Source organism: Stegostoma tigrinum, chromosome 7 (assembly GCF_030684315.1).
Source record: "Stegostoma tigrinum isolate sSteTig4 chromosome 7, sSteTig4.hap1, whole genome shotgun sequence".
Classification (NCBI taxonomy): domain Eukaryota; kingdom Metazoa; phylum Chordata; class Chondrichthyes; order Orectolobiformes; family Stegostomatidae; genus Stegostoma; species Stegostoma tigrinum.
The window spans coordinates 18594435-18609528 of NC_081360.1; the positions used below are offsets into that span (position 1 = coordinate 18594435).

Below are 15094 nucleotides of genomic sequence, written 5' to 3' on the forward strand. Positions count from 1 at the left end.
ACATGTCCCACAGAGTTGACCAAACTAGCTTACGTCAGTGCAAGATAAAGTGAGGGTGATCAAAGGAGCCCCAGCTCCCACGTCTGTACCAGAGCTTAGGTCTTTCCTTAGGCTGGTGAGTTATTATGGAAAATTCATCTATAACCTGGCCTCCATCCTGGAACCGCTACATCAACTCTTAAAGGGTCAGCCTTAGAAATGGACACATAGCCAAGTCATAGCCTTCAGGGAAGTAAAGAAACAGCTATCATCCTCTAAGCTGTTGGCACACTGTGATCCCAAGCGAGAGCTGGTATTGTTATCTAACGCCTTCGTATATGGCATCGGGGTAGTATTATCTCATAGGTGGCCCAATGGAGAGGAACGCCCAATACAGTAGGCATCCAGCACTTTGGCTAATGCAGAGTGTAAATACGCACAGATACAGAGAAGGGAGGTTTGGCGGTTATATTTGGAGTCAGGGATTTCCAGCAGTACCTTTACAGATGTAAATTTATAATAAGAATAGAAAACAAACCCCTGCTAGGTTGACTTAAAGCAGACAAGGCAGCGTCACCCATAGCTTCAGGCCAAATTCAGCAGTGGGTTCTAACACTAAGTGCGTAAAGTTACAAGTTGGAACACTGTCCAGGAGGCCATGTAGCAAATGCAGCTGCATTGAGCTGCCTCCCACTGGCAGATACACCTTCACTATACCGTCACTGCAAGAGTCTGTAATGGCTTTAAATTTTCCAGATATACTTCCAGTCACAGCTGACAATATCAGACTTTGGAAGCAGAAAGATCTGGTCCTGACAGAACTGAAACAGCTGGTGGTGACAGGGAAAACAAAGGGCCATCGCAACCAGAAATGAAACTTTCTGGACCCGGAGAGACCAGATCACAGGAAAGGCCTATTATTGTCGGGAGCAAGAGTGATCATCCTGAGCAAAGGTCGCTGCCAGATACTGGCTGAGATCTACCAGGGTCATCCAGGGGTTTACATGATGAAGATATTGATGAGGGGTAATGTCTGGCGGCCAGGATTGGATGCAGACATGGCTGCGTTGGTGGGGCAGTGCCAGAGTGCCAACAAGGGCAAGATTACCGCCAGCAGCTCCTCCACATGCATGGAAATGGCCAGGTAAACCCTGGACTCAGTTACACGTTGACCAAGCAGGTCCTTTCAATGACCTCAATACTCTCAGTAAGTGTGGATGCTCACTCAAAAGTGGCTGGGCATGCACAGAGTTCATTTGTCAAACACCGGGGCGACGATAGAAAAACTAAGTGCATCTTTTGCAATAAATAGACGCTCAGATGTGTTGGTCACAGATGACGGGCCACAGTTTATCAACAGGGAATTTCAGTATTTCCTAAAGTCAAATGGCATTTGTCATGTAAGGACAGCTCCATACCATCCATCATCCAACGCTCTGCCACAAAGAGCAGCCCAAGTTTTGAAGTCAGGCTTAAAGAAACAGCCTAGACCTTCATCACTCACCAAACTGTTGTGGTTCCTGTTTGATTATAGGGCCGGCCCTCATGCACTTACAGGGATAGCCCCAGCAGAGTCACTAATGGGGAGAAGGCTCTGCACCAGGTTTAACTTGATCTTCCCAGACCTCGGTGGGGAGGCTCTGTTAGGCAAGAGCGACAGTTCACTTCCGGGGACTTCCGAAGTTTGGTGTAGGAACCAGGAGAATGGCCCTGCACGGATAACAGGCATGGTTGATGCTGGGTCAGATCCAGTGACACATAAAGTTCAGGTAGGTGCAACGTTTCGGAACAAGCACACGGACCGTACGAAAGCTGCAAACTCGCCAATAGTGCAGGAGCAAAACATGCCTGGCTCATCAACTGCCTTTCCAACTCCTCCAAAACCTGTGGGCTCTTTCCCTCTATCAACTATTGAAGATACCTCGGAATCTGAGATGGACACAGCAGATGTTGCCACCTTGAGGCCTTCTCCACCTGAAGAGGAGAATGAATTTTTCCAGAGACACTCTGGGCGCAAGACGTGAGATATTATGCATTACACGTTGCCTGTATCGGAGGCAGAGTTGATGGAGCCTGACCTAGTGCTAAAACGCTCCAGGAGGAGCTGCAAAAGTAGTAGGCTATGTCCTCAGGCCCAGGGGGAGAGGGACGTAGTGATGATAATGAGATCAGCCAGATGGACCTCATAGAATATGAGTTCCCTGATTGGGGCTGTTAATCTGGTCCAATCAGGGATCCCTGGCTGTTAGATATAAACAGGGGTGTCAGACATCCTGTTTACCCTGAGAGTTGGCTCTGACGGAGCTGGATCCGTGTCAAAGACTCTCCACTTGTAAATAACGGGTGACTTGGTGATGGGATACTGGCCTCTGTGGAGTTATTTCAGGAGCCACTTATTTGGTAATCAAAAATCCCATTAGAGGTACGTGTCCCAAATGGACAACAGTCAAAGTATCGGACCAATGTTAAGCTAAACAAAATAAAGAACATTTTGTCTGCATCATCCTACTAAAAACACAAGGGTTGAACACCTTCCAACATTAGTTCCTCCCTGCTCACACTTTTTACTCATTTTCTGGCATTGCTTTGCAAATTGGATTCAGAACAGTCCCACATGTTCCACATGCTACCGACTGCATCATTGTAAAACACTGCAGTGCCTTCAGCCCAGCTTGGCTGTGAATAAAGGGAATGATGCTTCAATTCTCCTACCATTCCCACAGTGAGCCTGTCCGACAAGTGACACTGTGTGTTGGCCATGCCTGCTTCACAGTACTCTTTTTGCCCCCAAGTCAGACAGCTGCAAGTTCAAATCCTAGATAATGGGAACTGCAGATGCTGGAGAATCTGAGATAACAAAGTGTGGAGCTGAATGAACACAGCAGGCCAAGCAGCATGCCCCTAAGATGCTGCTTGGCCTGCTGTGTTCATCCAGTTCCACACTTTGTTATCTCAAGTTCAAATCCTACCCCAGAGATCTGAACACGTCATCGCAGTTGATGTTTCAGCAGCACTGCTGAAGGAACGCTGCACTGCCCGAGGAACAGTTCCTTTTGGTTCGACATTAAACTAAACTTTCTACTTTCACGTGGACATCTTTACATTATTTGAAGAATTGCAAGGGTCCTGAGCCAAATTTTGTACCTCGACCGTCGTGACTAAAGCAGGTTAGCCTGTAATTACAACATTGCTGTCCATGGTGCCTGGCCTTCTTGCTTTACATCAGTGCTTCTTTCTGCAATAGATGAACTGTTCAGGTTTCCCTCTGCAGCTAGAGATAGCTGCAAAATATTCTAGTCAGTCGTCCTTTGTTAACTTAATCAAACCATCCCCCTGGCAGTGAGGCAGAGCTGCTCCCATTGAGATCAATTGCCGTCTTCTGTAATGAAGGGTCAATTTAGCCAATGACCCCAATCACACACCAAAGAGTCATGTCTGTAAGTTACACACTAAACCCTTAGTAGCAAAGCAATCAAATATGACAACCATGACCACATCACAGACTGACATTCTAGGTCTCTGTTATCGCACAGCGATTTCATCGGAAAGGGAGTTTTATTTTGGATCCGTTATTATCCAATGAATGGAGCTCTTTTCTCCAGACAAGAGAAGGCTGTGAGAGGTGACCCATTTGAGTAGTTAGGAGGATCGACAGGGCAGGCATGTACGGAACACTCCCACTTGTACAGAAATCCCAAACTAGGAGCTGCATTTGTAAAGTAAATTCAATGAACACAGGAGGAATATCTATACTGAGAGCACGTTTAGAAAGCAGAACTTCCCACCACATAGGAAGCGAATAACATGCGGATACTTAAAGGAAGCTAACTCAGGATATAAATACTCAGGGCACAAGTCTCCTACCCCAAAACTCTACTGAGGCCAAGTGTCCAGTCAAAATGTCAAACCCTGGGCAGCTGTTTAATTTGGTAAGAGGATGAAGAATGTGGAACTGAGGTGGGTTGATGTGGTTAGCCATGATCTGATTGCATGTTGGCACAAGTTTGATGGGTTTGATTGCCAATCTCCAGTTTCCTGGCTTCTCTGGAGTGTTGTGGGAAAGTGTCACTTGCCTTTTAACGTAAGGAGTTAACACAGATTCAGTCTGGTCCTAATCGGGCAAGAGTCAATAAGAAAGGAAACCCCTTGGTCCCAGCTTGACATTAAAAATGGAAGATTCAATCACACCCTGCACTGTTACGCTCTTGTTCTCATGACTAGAGGATTATAACGATGAAGTGGAATGGGAGGAGGTTTGAGTGCAGAATGGACACGACAGGTTGAATGGTCCCTTTCTACACTGCAAACCCAGTATTGGTCTATCACTGCGGAGGCACTTACCAGGAAGTTATCAGGATCCGCGCCACCCGCCAAAGCGACAAAGACTCCAGAGGACGGATCAATCTCCATCTCGTCCGGAGACCTTTCAAAGTACTCGGTGCCATGCAGCTCGCAGTCCAGGTACAGGCTAATTGCCTCGCCTACCACAGCAATGGCGATCTTGACCCATCTGTTGGTTAAACTGCTCACCCTGAACCGTGCAGCCTCGTTGGACTGCTGGAAGCCAGGCTCTGTGTAATAGAAAATGATGTCCTGTGACGCACCCTGGACCTCCGACAGCTTAACTCCAATGTAGATGACAGTTTGACTGGCATCGGTGATCGCAAAGAGCACACCACTCTTGGGTGATGTTGGTTTGATGGTGAAGAGCAACGCAAAGTCACGGAAGAAGGGGCTTCTGAAGTAGGCTCGGGCCAGCTGCCCGGTGTTGACGTTGGGGCCAAACTTGTACACTGGGTTTTGGTCGGGTCCGTACTCCACAGTGACCTGCTCAGGAGCGGGATCTCCCAGCAACTGTAGCAGAGACACAGAATGGTCCTTATCTAAACAGGAGGGAATAGGAAGAAAAGAAACAAGACTTATTAAACATCAAATGTTAAACCATCAAACGCTGTCAGGATGGAAAACTTCCATTCTGCAAGAAGAAAATCGATCACCAACTTCTCCACTCCTCACTCATGTTGGAATACAGCTTCACAGACATTAAACATCTCACTCTTCACGCATTGACCTGACCCTAAACATTAACAGACAATGATTGCTGACCAGGAAGAGTAGGACAACCAACAAAGTCTCTTCCTCTACAAATGTATTTTTGTATGTCCAGGGCAGAGATAAGTAACTGAAAAGTTCCCCTCCAAGCCACTCACCGTCCTGCCTTGGGAATATATCGCTGTTCCTTCGCTGTCACTGAGTCAAAATCCTGGAATTTCCTCCCTAATGGCATTGTGGGACACCACCACCTTCTCAAGGGCAACTGGGGATGGGTACGAAATACTGGCCCAGCCAGCAATGCCCTGTCCCACAAATGAATAAAAGCATCTGCCAATATCGACCAAATTCAAGACGTGCGTCACCAAGACTCTCAGAAAACCAGCAATGGAGTCTAGCGCCATCTTAATGTGCCTGCTTCAATATTACACCACATAGCCCTGGCCAGCATATCGCACTGCCAAAACCAATCCAATTCCAAACTCCTGTCCCTGACATTTCCCAGGCTATTCAGGATTCCACTCCTTCTTTACTTACTTCTTTCTGTCTCTTTCATTTTTCCTCCATCCACTTGCTTGCCCTTTTCAAACTCACCCTGTTCCAAGAGAGCCATCGGCAGTTGCTTCCATTTCCATTTACCTCAAGATCATCTTCTTCGCTTCCCAGCTCCAATTAAAGATCTCCCTCTCTCTCTTTTCCATGGGCTATCTACTTCCCTTTCAAAACTGCCATTGCCAAGCCCATTGAAAAACAAATTCCTGACCCCTCAGCCCGGGCAAACTTTCAATGCTTATTTTGATAATTTGTTTCCTTTCTTTTTAAGATCTGAACTTCTTTGAGATGGCATCAACTTTCAACTCAATGCCTACATTTCCTTAACTCTGTCTCTCCAATCAGCTTTCTACTACCACCACCACCACAGTCAATGAAACAGCTTGAACTAAAGTCACAAATGGCGTCCTCTGTAACTGTTACCATGATGCCCCAATCCTCTTTGACTTTACCATTACCTTTGACGTCACATCCTCCTTGAAACACCTACCCTTCAGGGGTCCTGCTCAATGGGATTAGCCTGCTCCACCTCCCTCTTAACGACTGGTAGCTGGATCATCTCCAGCAAAGGTTACCCTCCTCCCTTACTGTAAACTGACATGAACAGCTTGTCCCATAGACCCATGTGTGCTAGATTTCGGATTCAGTCTGTGCAGAAAGACTGCTACAGCTGTCAGAGAAAGCAAACGTTCCAGGCTAATGGGACTGGATTCAAACCCGTCCGCTGGAGATGAGAGGTCTATGTGATAACCGTGGAATAAACTGGAGCCATCCCATTTCCTGTCCAAAGTAGCACCGGCTGTGAAATCTTCCAATGGGATTGAAATTGAAGTTAGCTGCTTATCTGGATAGTGAGGACATGAAAGATCAAAAGTAGAACTTGTATTCGTATAACACCTCACAGGACATCACACCACACCTGACCACAAATCTGGTTTTGTTAAGGCCAGTGGGAGAAAGTCCAAAATATGCCGCTAGTCATCTTAAGATCTCATGGAGCCGGCAGTAAAGAACTGATCTCATCAAGTCCTAAGACCAACAGCAGCTGATCCCCCAAACGGCCGCCTAATGAGTACAGCACAGTGCCTAGCTTGGCAATGAATGGCTTACATTTTCAATGTATCAGTCAATCCACCCACACCGTGGAGAGGGCCATCATCATGAACACGAGCAGATTTAATTACAGCAAATCTTATCTCCCCATTCCTTTGGCTTAAACATGACGTGACAATTAAGACGAAGGAAACTGTTTTGCTCATGTTAATCCTTCCTCCCATCTCTCCATCATGGTGACAGGAAGGTTTGCCACATTAGTTTATCTGAGGTGATGATCCTAAGGCAGTGGGTAGCGACCCTGCCCCTGAGTCAGGAGTTCTAGGTCAAAGGTCCTGAACTCAAAGAGTCGATGGCCATGGGAGGAGCATTCAAAATGCGGACAAATAGGGTGGGCATTCACCTGTAAATCCTTCAAAACACATACCAATGGCAGGCAGTAAGCAGAGGAGAGATAGACGGAAACGGCACACCACTGCGATTCCATGCCAACCATAACCATGGGCCAACACACAACTCCACGGTCACCAATACCTTTTCTGGGGGTGGTACTGACAGAACAAGAGAGAGACAGGGAGAGAGAAGGGACGTGTCTATCGGACAATCCATTAGGCCATGTAATGACATAACTATAGCCCCCCGCAGGTAGGGAATTCCCAGTTCACACATACAAAATCGCACGGTAAAATACATGCACACACTGCAGCTGATTTAATTCCATTACATCGCAATATTCCTGTAAATATTTAGAAAATGCAGCTTTTTGTGGCACGTTCTTGTGCTGTGTGCAATTCCACAGGGCCAGCTTAACTCTCACTCCATAATCCTCCACCACCTTTGGGTGTGAGCCATTTGAATTGCTTGGATTTATTACTGTCACGTGTACTGAGATACAGCGATAAGGGTTGTCTCATATGCTTGACAGGCATTTTGTCCCGTACAAATGCATCAGGGCAAGAGAACAGAGTGCAGGATACAACACAGAACATCAAACAACATCATCAATATGCTTATGCAAGGACTGTTTAAATGCCCCTAATGTGGCTGAGTTCACTACATTGGCAGGCAGGGAGTTCCACGCCCTTACCACTCCCTGAGTAAAGAACCTGCCTCTGACAACTGTCTTAAATCTATCACCCTTCAATTTGTAGCTATGCCCCCTCGTACAAGCTGACGTCATCATCTTCGGAAAAAGACTTTCACTGTCCACCCTATCTAATCCTCTGATCATCTTGTATGTCTCTATTAAATCCTCTCTTAGCCTTCTTCTCTCCAATGAGAACAGACCCAAGTCCCTCAGCCTTTCTTCATAGGGCCTGCGCTCCAGATCAGGCAACATCCTGGTAAATCTCCTCTGCACCTTTTCCAATGCTTCCACATCCTTCCTATAATGGGGCGACCAGAACTGCATGCAATATTCCAAGTGACGCCGCACGAGCGTTTTGTACAGTTTGCAGCATGACATCACGGCTCCGGAACTCAATCCTTCTACCAATAAAACCTAACACACCGTAAGCCTTCTTAACAGCACTATCAACCTGGGTGGCAACTTTCAGGGATCTATGAACATGGACACCAAGATCCCTCTGCACATCTGCACTACCAAGAATCTTTCCATTGATCCAACACTACAGCTGCCGACAAGGTATCACCTCAGGCAAGAGGCACAAGAGTGAGAAGTAAAGCAGACACAAATAACTGGGAAAAGCCCAAGGGTCAGAGGTGCCTTGGTTTTGAACACAGAGTTTCTAAAGTTGGAGGGGCTGATACACTCAGGGGGATAAATCCCACCAGTACTTCACAAATCATTGTTATGCAGTAAATTCAAGATCCAATTTTTGGCTTCGGAATTCTGAATGCTGAAGAAGGGAATGGCTTGCATAATCTTGTCAATAAATACCGAAAAAATACAGAGGGCTGAACTCATTGACAATAATCCCTTCATCAGAAACAACTGAGTGACTGTGCTACGCTCTCGGAACTCCACTCAGTCACTTGGAAAGCCCAGTTACAGTGTCATGAGGTTCAATTCAACACATTCTCTGAAAGTCGGTCTGCATGCCATTAACTCTTCGTTGCCTGGATGAAATTCTCCAGCCATTCAGTGCAGCCTCAAATCCACGCAGCTCTCACTTGAGACACCACACTGACCATATAGACTCGAGCGCTGCTGAACATGACAGAAGTTGTTCACAGGGCCTAAGGCGCAGAGGCGAATTAATCGACGAATCAGATCGTGAAGCAGGCCTGAATTAATGCCATTCCTTATAAACTTGAACCCCGGCAGTAGGCGCAAGTGTGTACGTCCACCAAATTCTGATCTGTGGAACTGATGGATGAGTAGGAGAATGAGTTCCACTGGCGAATATGGACACGTTCAAATCCGTCCATTTGCACAAAATATTGGCAAGGGGGCGAGGGTGGTGGGGAGATCATGGAAATGAAGATGTGATTCTCTGAAAATCCACAGGCACCCCCACACTCCACCACCCACCGCCACCCCCCTACCCCACCCAAGCCCTGGTTACGTTACAGCTGATCACAATCAGAACTTGTTACTTCAACAAGCAAAGGCCAGCTGCCTGTACTACAGCATGAAGCTGCGCACTGCCCAGGTCAAGAGAATGGCATCGCTCCCCCGTACAGCCAGACTCTCCAAACCATCCACCCTCCACCAGCTCTTCCCCTCACCTCTGCTCAACAGCCCAATAACACAAGAGAGGAACAGGCAATTTGACCTCTTGACACAGTTAGCTACTTGGCCTACCCCAGCTTCCCACTTCCGTATCCTAATGGAAATCTAATCAAGATAACAAAGTGTGGAGCTGGATGAACACAGCAGGCCAAGCAGCATCTTAGGAGCAAAAAAGCTGACTTTCTGAGCTCTCTGATGAAGGGTCTAGGCCCGAAACATCAGCTTTTGTGCTCCTGAGATGCTGCTGGGCCTGCTGTGTTCATTCAGCCTCACATTTTGTTGTCTTGGATTCTCCAGCATCTGCAGTTCCCATTATCTCTAGTTCGATGCAACTCGATGGCTATTTGAAGGTACAACAATTCTTCCATGCTTTATCACCAGTGCCACATTCTTGCAGGCATTTTCAGAGTTAAGAACACTGCAGTGGTGAGTGCCTACAAACGCTGCCCTATTTATATTGAGTACACCTCTCCAAAAGTATGGGTGAAGGGCATGGAGTAGAACAGAAATGCAAATGAAGGGATTTTTGGATTTCCCTGTAATTTTGGCGCTTCTTAAATATGCGAGAAGGATCCGGGCTTGTGCACAGCAGACAGTCAAGTGCCAACGAGCAAATCACCTTGCAAGATGAGTCGCCCGTTTTAAGATTCCGTTACCGTATAAGCCCTTTGAGAGACTACACCTGGAGAGCTGTTTGCAGCTTTGATCTCCATTTCTATTGCTTTGGACGGAAAGGTTCATTAATTTGCAAGGATAAAAGGATCGGCCAACGGGAAGAATCTGAGTAGCTCGGGCCAACTCTTAGGAGTTAGAGATGCAGTCTCATTGAGGCGTTCGAGATTTGGAGGGGATTTGATGAGGGCTTTTTGTTTTAGCACACAGGGTACAATTCCAGGATAAGCAGCCAATCATTAAGGACTGAGATAAAGCAGCAATGTGCTCAAACAGTATGAAAGATAACATTGGAGAACAATGTATACTCTCAAGAGAAAAAGTACTTAGTACATTCTGGACTCACTGAACTGCCAACAATGAAGGATGCAGTGCTCCTTCCAGCTGTTTTCAATGCAACCTTTCACGAAATACAGCATTCCCACTGATCCAATTGCGGCTCTCGATCCAAATGGGAAGTCCTCCTATCCTAAGAATGCAATAGCCAGCTCTGGCAGATCCAGGGATTCCATTCCCAACGTTTTGCAATCCGCCCAAGGTCACACCTCACAAGCGTCCCGCTGGCCTGTCCAAGGAACCTGACCCAGCAACCAGCGCGTTGGCTTGTGCTTGTACAGAGCTTTTCACAAGCTCGGCTACATGAAGGACAGCCACTGTCCCAGCAGTCAATCAATGCACAGCAAGATTCCACAAACAGCAACGTGCTTACAGCCGGAGAATCTGTTACTGGCAGGATAACTACTTGGGATATTGCATGTCAAAACAGTGCCTTGGGATCTCTCGAGTCTACCCTAAGAGAGTAAGAGAGACCTCGGTTCAAAGCTTCCTCTGAAAGCCAATGCACAAGACAGTGCAGCACTCCCTCAGTACTGCATTCGGAGGGTCAGCTTGGATTTAGGGCCCAGAGTGGGACCTGAACCTACAACCTGCTGACACAAGGGGACAGTAATATCAATGAGGTAAGGCTGGCAAGCTAGGTAGACGGGATAATATGAACAGATGTGGAACCCGAACGTCATCGATCACGCATGGTAGGGACCGTCCCGGAACACCATATTCAGGGAGTCAGAGGCAGTCGGCCCGGGAATCTGATGTTGAAGAATCTCAATTATCCCACTCGCCTGAGGTGCTTTGCGACCAGTTCATCAGCAACAGGAAGGAAACGCAAGCTCCCACACAAAGCTGACTTTCCAACAAACGACTGGCTGCACAGTTCCCAGGTCCTCCTGGAGCTGATGGACACTCTGTTACCTAGTTAACCAGGGAACGGTAGAGGTGGGGGTGGGGGTATGTGCGGGAGGTGAATTCATGAGCAGTGTGCCCCAACAGCATCAGTTTGCAAACTTCAAGAACAATCAGATTTCCACCGGGTCACTTCCATACAACCAAGGATCTTGCTGTATCCATTTCAGACAGCAGTTAAGAGTCAACCCCATTGCTTTGGGTCTGGAGTCACATGTAATGGTAAGGCTGGTAGATTTCGTAGAATCCCCATAGAGTGCCTACAGTGCAGAACCAGGCTATTCAGCCCATTGACCCTCTGAAGAGCAGGCCACCCAGTCCCAACCTCCTACCCTGTCCCTGCAACCCTGCTTTTCTCATGGCCAATCCACCCTAACCTGCACATCTTTGGACCGTGGGAGGAAACCCACGCAGACACGGCTTTGCTAAAGGAAGTTAGTGAACTTGGGTGGGTGCCTACAGCAAACTGTTGGCCTCGCAGTCACCATTGAGACAAACTTCCTATTCCAGATTGATGAACTGAATTAAAATTCCACCATCCGCCAGGGTGGGATTTGAACCCGTTGCCCCGAGAACAATTGGCAGGGGTCGCCGGATTGCTAGTCTAAGAGCGTGACCGCCATGCCACCATCTCAAACCCTGCAAGCAGGAAGGAGAGGGGCTGCGGATAAATGGAAACACTGCAAACTCCCCTGCACGTCACACAGCCCCCATTCCAGTCTTGGAAATATATCGCGGATAACAAAGTGTGGAGCTGGATGAACACAGCAGGCCAAGCAGATGAAGGGTCTAGGCCCGAAACGTCAGCTTTCCTGCTTCTAAGGTGCTGCTTGGCCTGCTGTGTTCATCCAGCCCCACACTTTGTTATCTTGGAAATATATCGCCGCCCTTTCATGGTCGCTGGGTCAAAATACTGAAAGATCCCGTCGGAGAGCACTGTCGGTTTAGCTGCAGGTGGACTGAGGATGTTCAAGGAGGAGGCTTGACGTCTGCTTCCCAAAGGAGTTTAGGGATGGGGGCCAAATCCTGGGCCTGTCATTGATGCTCACATCCCAGGGAAGAACAAAGCAATTGACTGCGCAAACCCTGAGAACAACCACTGTGTATAAACCAACTGTGCAATTAAGCACAAGCTTGCTTTCTCATCGACACTTTTGCACTTCGTAAACAAGTGCCAGATTTCCACAACAAAAAAGGGGAGTTACTAATTCTGATCCTCAAGGATGAAGGGGGGAGTCTAAGTTCACCGAAGTGCAACCGGCTAGAGTTACAGGGGATTCTCTAGAGACCCCCTGGAACAGTACTGGAATATGAGGTTCCTTTGGGAAGGAGCAATATTCCCTTGAGATTCCACATCACATTGTACAGGTGGGAACAGGCCTGGGAACAAAGCTCCTGTGACCTTTCCCGGTGAACTTCCATGGGAAAGAAGCTTTGGTCCGGGGGCAAACTGGATATCAACAGATGTCCGATTTCAAGAATTTTATCTTTGCCAACTCAAACAGCCGTTACTGAATAGTTCAAGACATTGAGAAACAGTGAGTATAATGTGCAGCTATGGGGTTGCAGAGAAACTGTAATCCTTTGATCGGGTTGTGACTGCACTCTTTTTCGTTTTACTGCTTTTACTTGCTGACAGACAAGTTGCCTTTTATCTGAAAAAGGAGAGTGAAATGGTGTCAGAGCAAAGTTATGCATAAAGAGGCATCCTACCAGTTAACTCTAACCTTGCTGCTCCAGGGTGGCCAGTCACTGATTCTCTCGGAAAGTTTGGGGAGACACTGTCCTTGGAAGACAATGTGCTCAAGGGCCCTGTCGGATCCCAGATTTTGCTGTGGGAATAACTGAGGCTTTATTAAGGAGTAAATCAGCGTCCAAGATCTGTACAGGCCTGGGTGGCCCTTGCCGACACGGTGCCGAGAGATAGAGCAAAAAAATAAAAGGAACAGCATGAAGTGATAACAAAGTGTGGAGCTGGATGAACACAGCAGGCCAGGAGCACAAAAGCTGACGTTTCAGGCCTAGACCCTTTATCAGAGCTCTACTCAGCATGAAGTGATGGCCTTTAACAAAATAGGCCATAAAAATGGCTACAGTTTCTCCATTCCTGTGTGAAGGCACTTGTAACATTATGTTAAGAAATAATTATCACCAACTTCCCCCAGGTACTGAAAGCTCGCTGTGAATTCTCAATGGGTTGGGCCTCAGTGGGTAGTCTCCCCCGTCTCCGAACCAGAAGCCCCGGGTGCAAACCCCACTCTGGAATGTGATGGCCGAAGCACAACCAATCAGGTTTGAGTCTCAGCCTGCAAACCCTTCCCAGACACACCAGGGACTAGCTGGCGGGACTGGGGGAAGATTCCCGGTTGGCCGTGTCATGGAAAGGAATTGAGAGCCTTTGTCATGGCTTACGAGTCAGGCCAGGCTCTGGCAGAATCACAGGTTTGGTTCGCTGCAGGAGGGAGGCCACTTGGCCCGTCCTGTTTGTTCCAGCCTTTTCAAATGAGCATCGCTCCCCAACAACCCCGCCATGCTTGACGACCTTTATTCTACCAAATAATCAACTAGCAACTAATTTACTCATTCCGATCGCCGAGCACGAAGGAGACCAAGGTGCGATCGAGCTGGGATAGTGGGTGGCTCTTTGATTAAAAGGCTCAGTGAGACCAATGCCCTCGTTCAGGACCCTGAGACTTTATGGTCCCATCAGTGTGGTCAATACCTGGCATCTCCCTCCAATACCAGTCAAATTCAGGACGTCCCTGCGGCTACAGTAATGAGACACAACACTTTCACTGTCCTACACTCCATCTCCTCCCAAGGCTAATCAGTAGTGATGTCCTCACCATCAGGTTTCCTTCCTGTTTTATTCTAGTTGAGGGACGTGGCCTTTGCTGGCCGTTGCCTATCCTTTCTGCCCCCGAGAAGGCAGAGGTGAGATGCACCCCATGTGCCGTGTAGGTACAGCTCTGGGGCTGTCAGGGTGGGAGCTCCAACATTTGGACCCAGCCACACTGAAGGACTCGGGGTGGTGGAGTCTGTATTCACTTGGTCAACGGTAACCCTCAGAGCGTAGACGGTTGGGGGACCCCGTGATGGTGACAATTCTGCTTTTGAAAATCGCAGCATCTGACGGCCCTTCAGCCTGTTGTGCCTGCTGTACGAACAAACTATCTATTTCAACATCGATCACTGCATTCACGTACACAACGGCGTGAGAATTAAGGGCAGGAGTGGGTAGGCAGCAGGTGCAAGTGGTTTCGCGGAAATCCAATGAAGGGTTTTCCCACCCAGAGGCCGGTAGAAATATGGAGCACGCTGCCCGAGTGAGTAGTGAAGGCAGGGACTCTCACAATATTTAAGGTGCATCTTGATGAGTACTTAAAATGCCAGGATGTGAATGGCTACAGTCATAGAGTCATACAGCATAGAAACAGGTCCTTCGGCCCTCCATATCTACGCCAACCTCAAACTACACTTGGGCCAAGTAAATGGGATTAGTGTAGTTTGAGGTTGGCGTAGTTATGGAGGGCCGAAGGACCTGTTTCTATGCTGTATGACTCTATGACTGTAGCCATTCACATCTCCAGCTTCAATGAAATCATGGCTGACCTAGTGGTGACCTACACTCCACTCTCCTGCTCTACTCCAATAATTGCCGACTTCAATATTGCACACAAATCTGTCTAACTCAGCCTTGAACATAACCGAAGACCCAACCTCCATTGGGAACAGAATTCCAGACTCATGAACCTCTGAGGGTAGAAATTCATCCTCACCCACACCTTCACTGGGAGACACCTTATCATTAAACTGTTCCTCCTGGTTTTAAATGCCCCTGTATGGGTA

The 15094-nt window shown here is 47.7% G+C and overlaps 1 protein-coding gene across 4 annotated transcripts in view; it reads right to left on the minus strand.

The window, feature by feature from the left end:
- The window catches only part of LOC125453823 (collagen alpha-1(XVIII) chain-like), a 284767-nt gene that overhangs the window by 120097 nt on the left and 149576 nt on the right, over nucleotides 1–15094 (minus strand). For all 4 annotated transcript variants that reach the window (XM_048533814.2, XM_048533813.2, XM_059647079.1 and 1 more), the window contains one exon: nucleotides 4321–4862. In XM_048533814.2, coding sequence (XP_048389771.2) covers nucleotides 4321–4862 — 542 coding nt within the window. The remainder of the gene's footprint in view (nucleotides 1–4320; nucleotides 4863–15094) is intronic.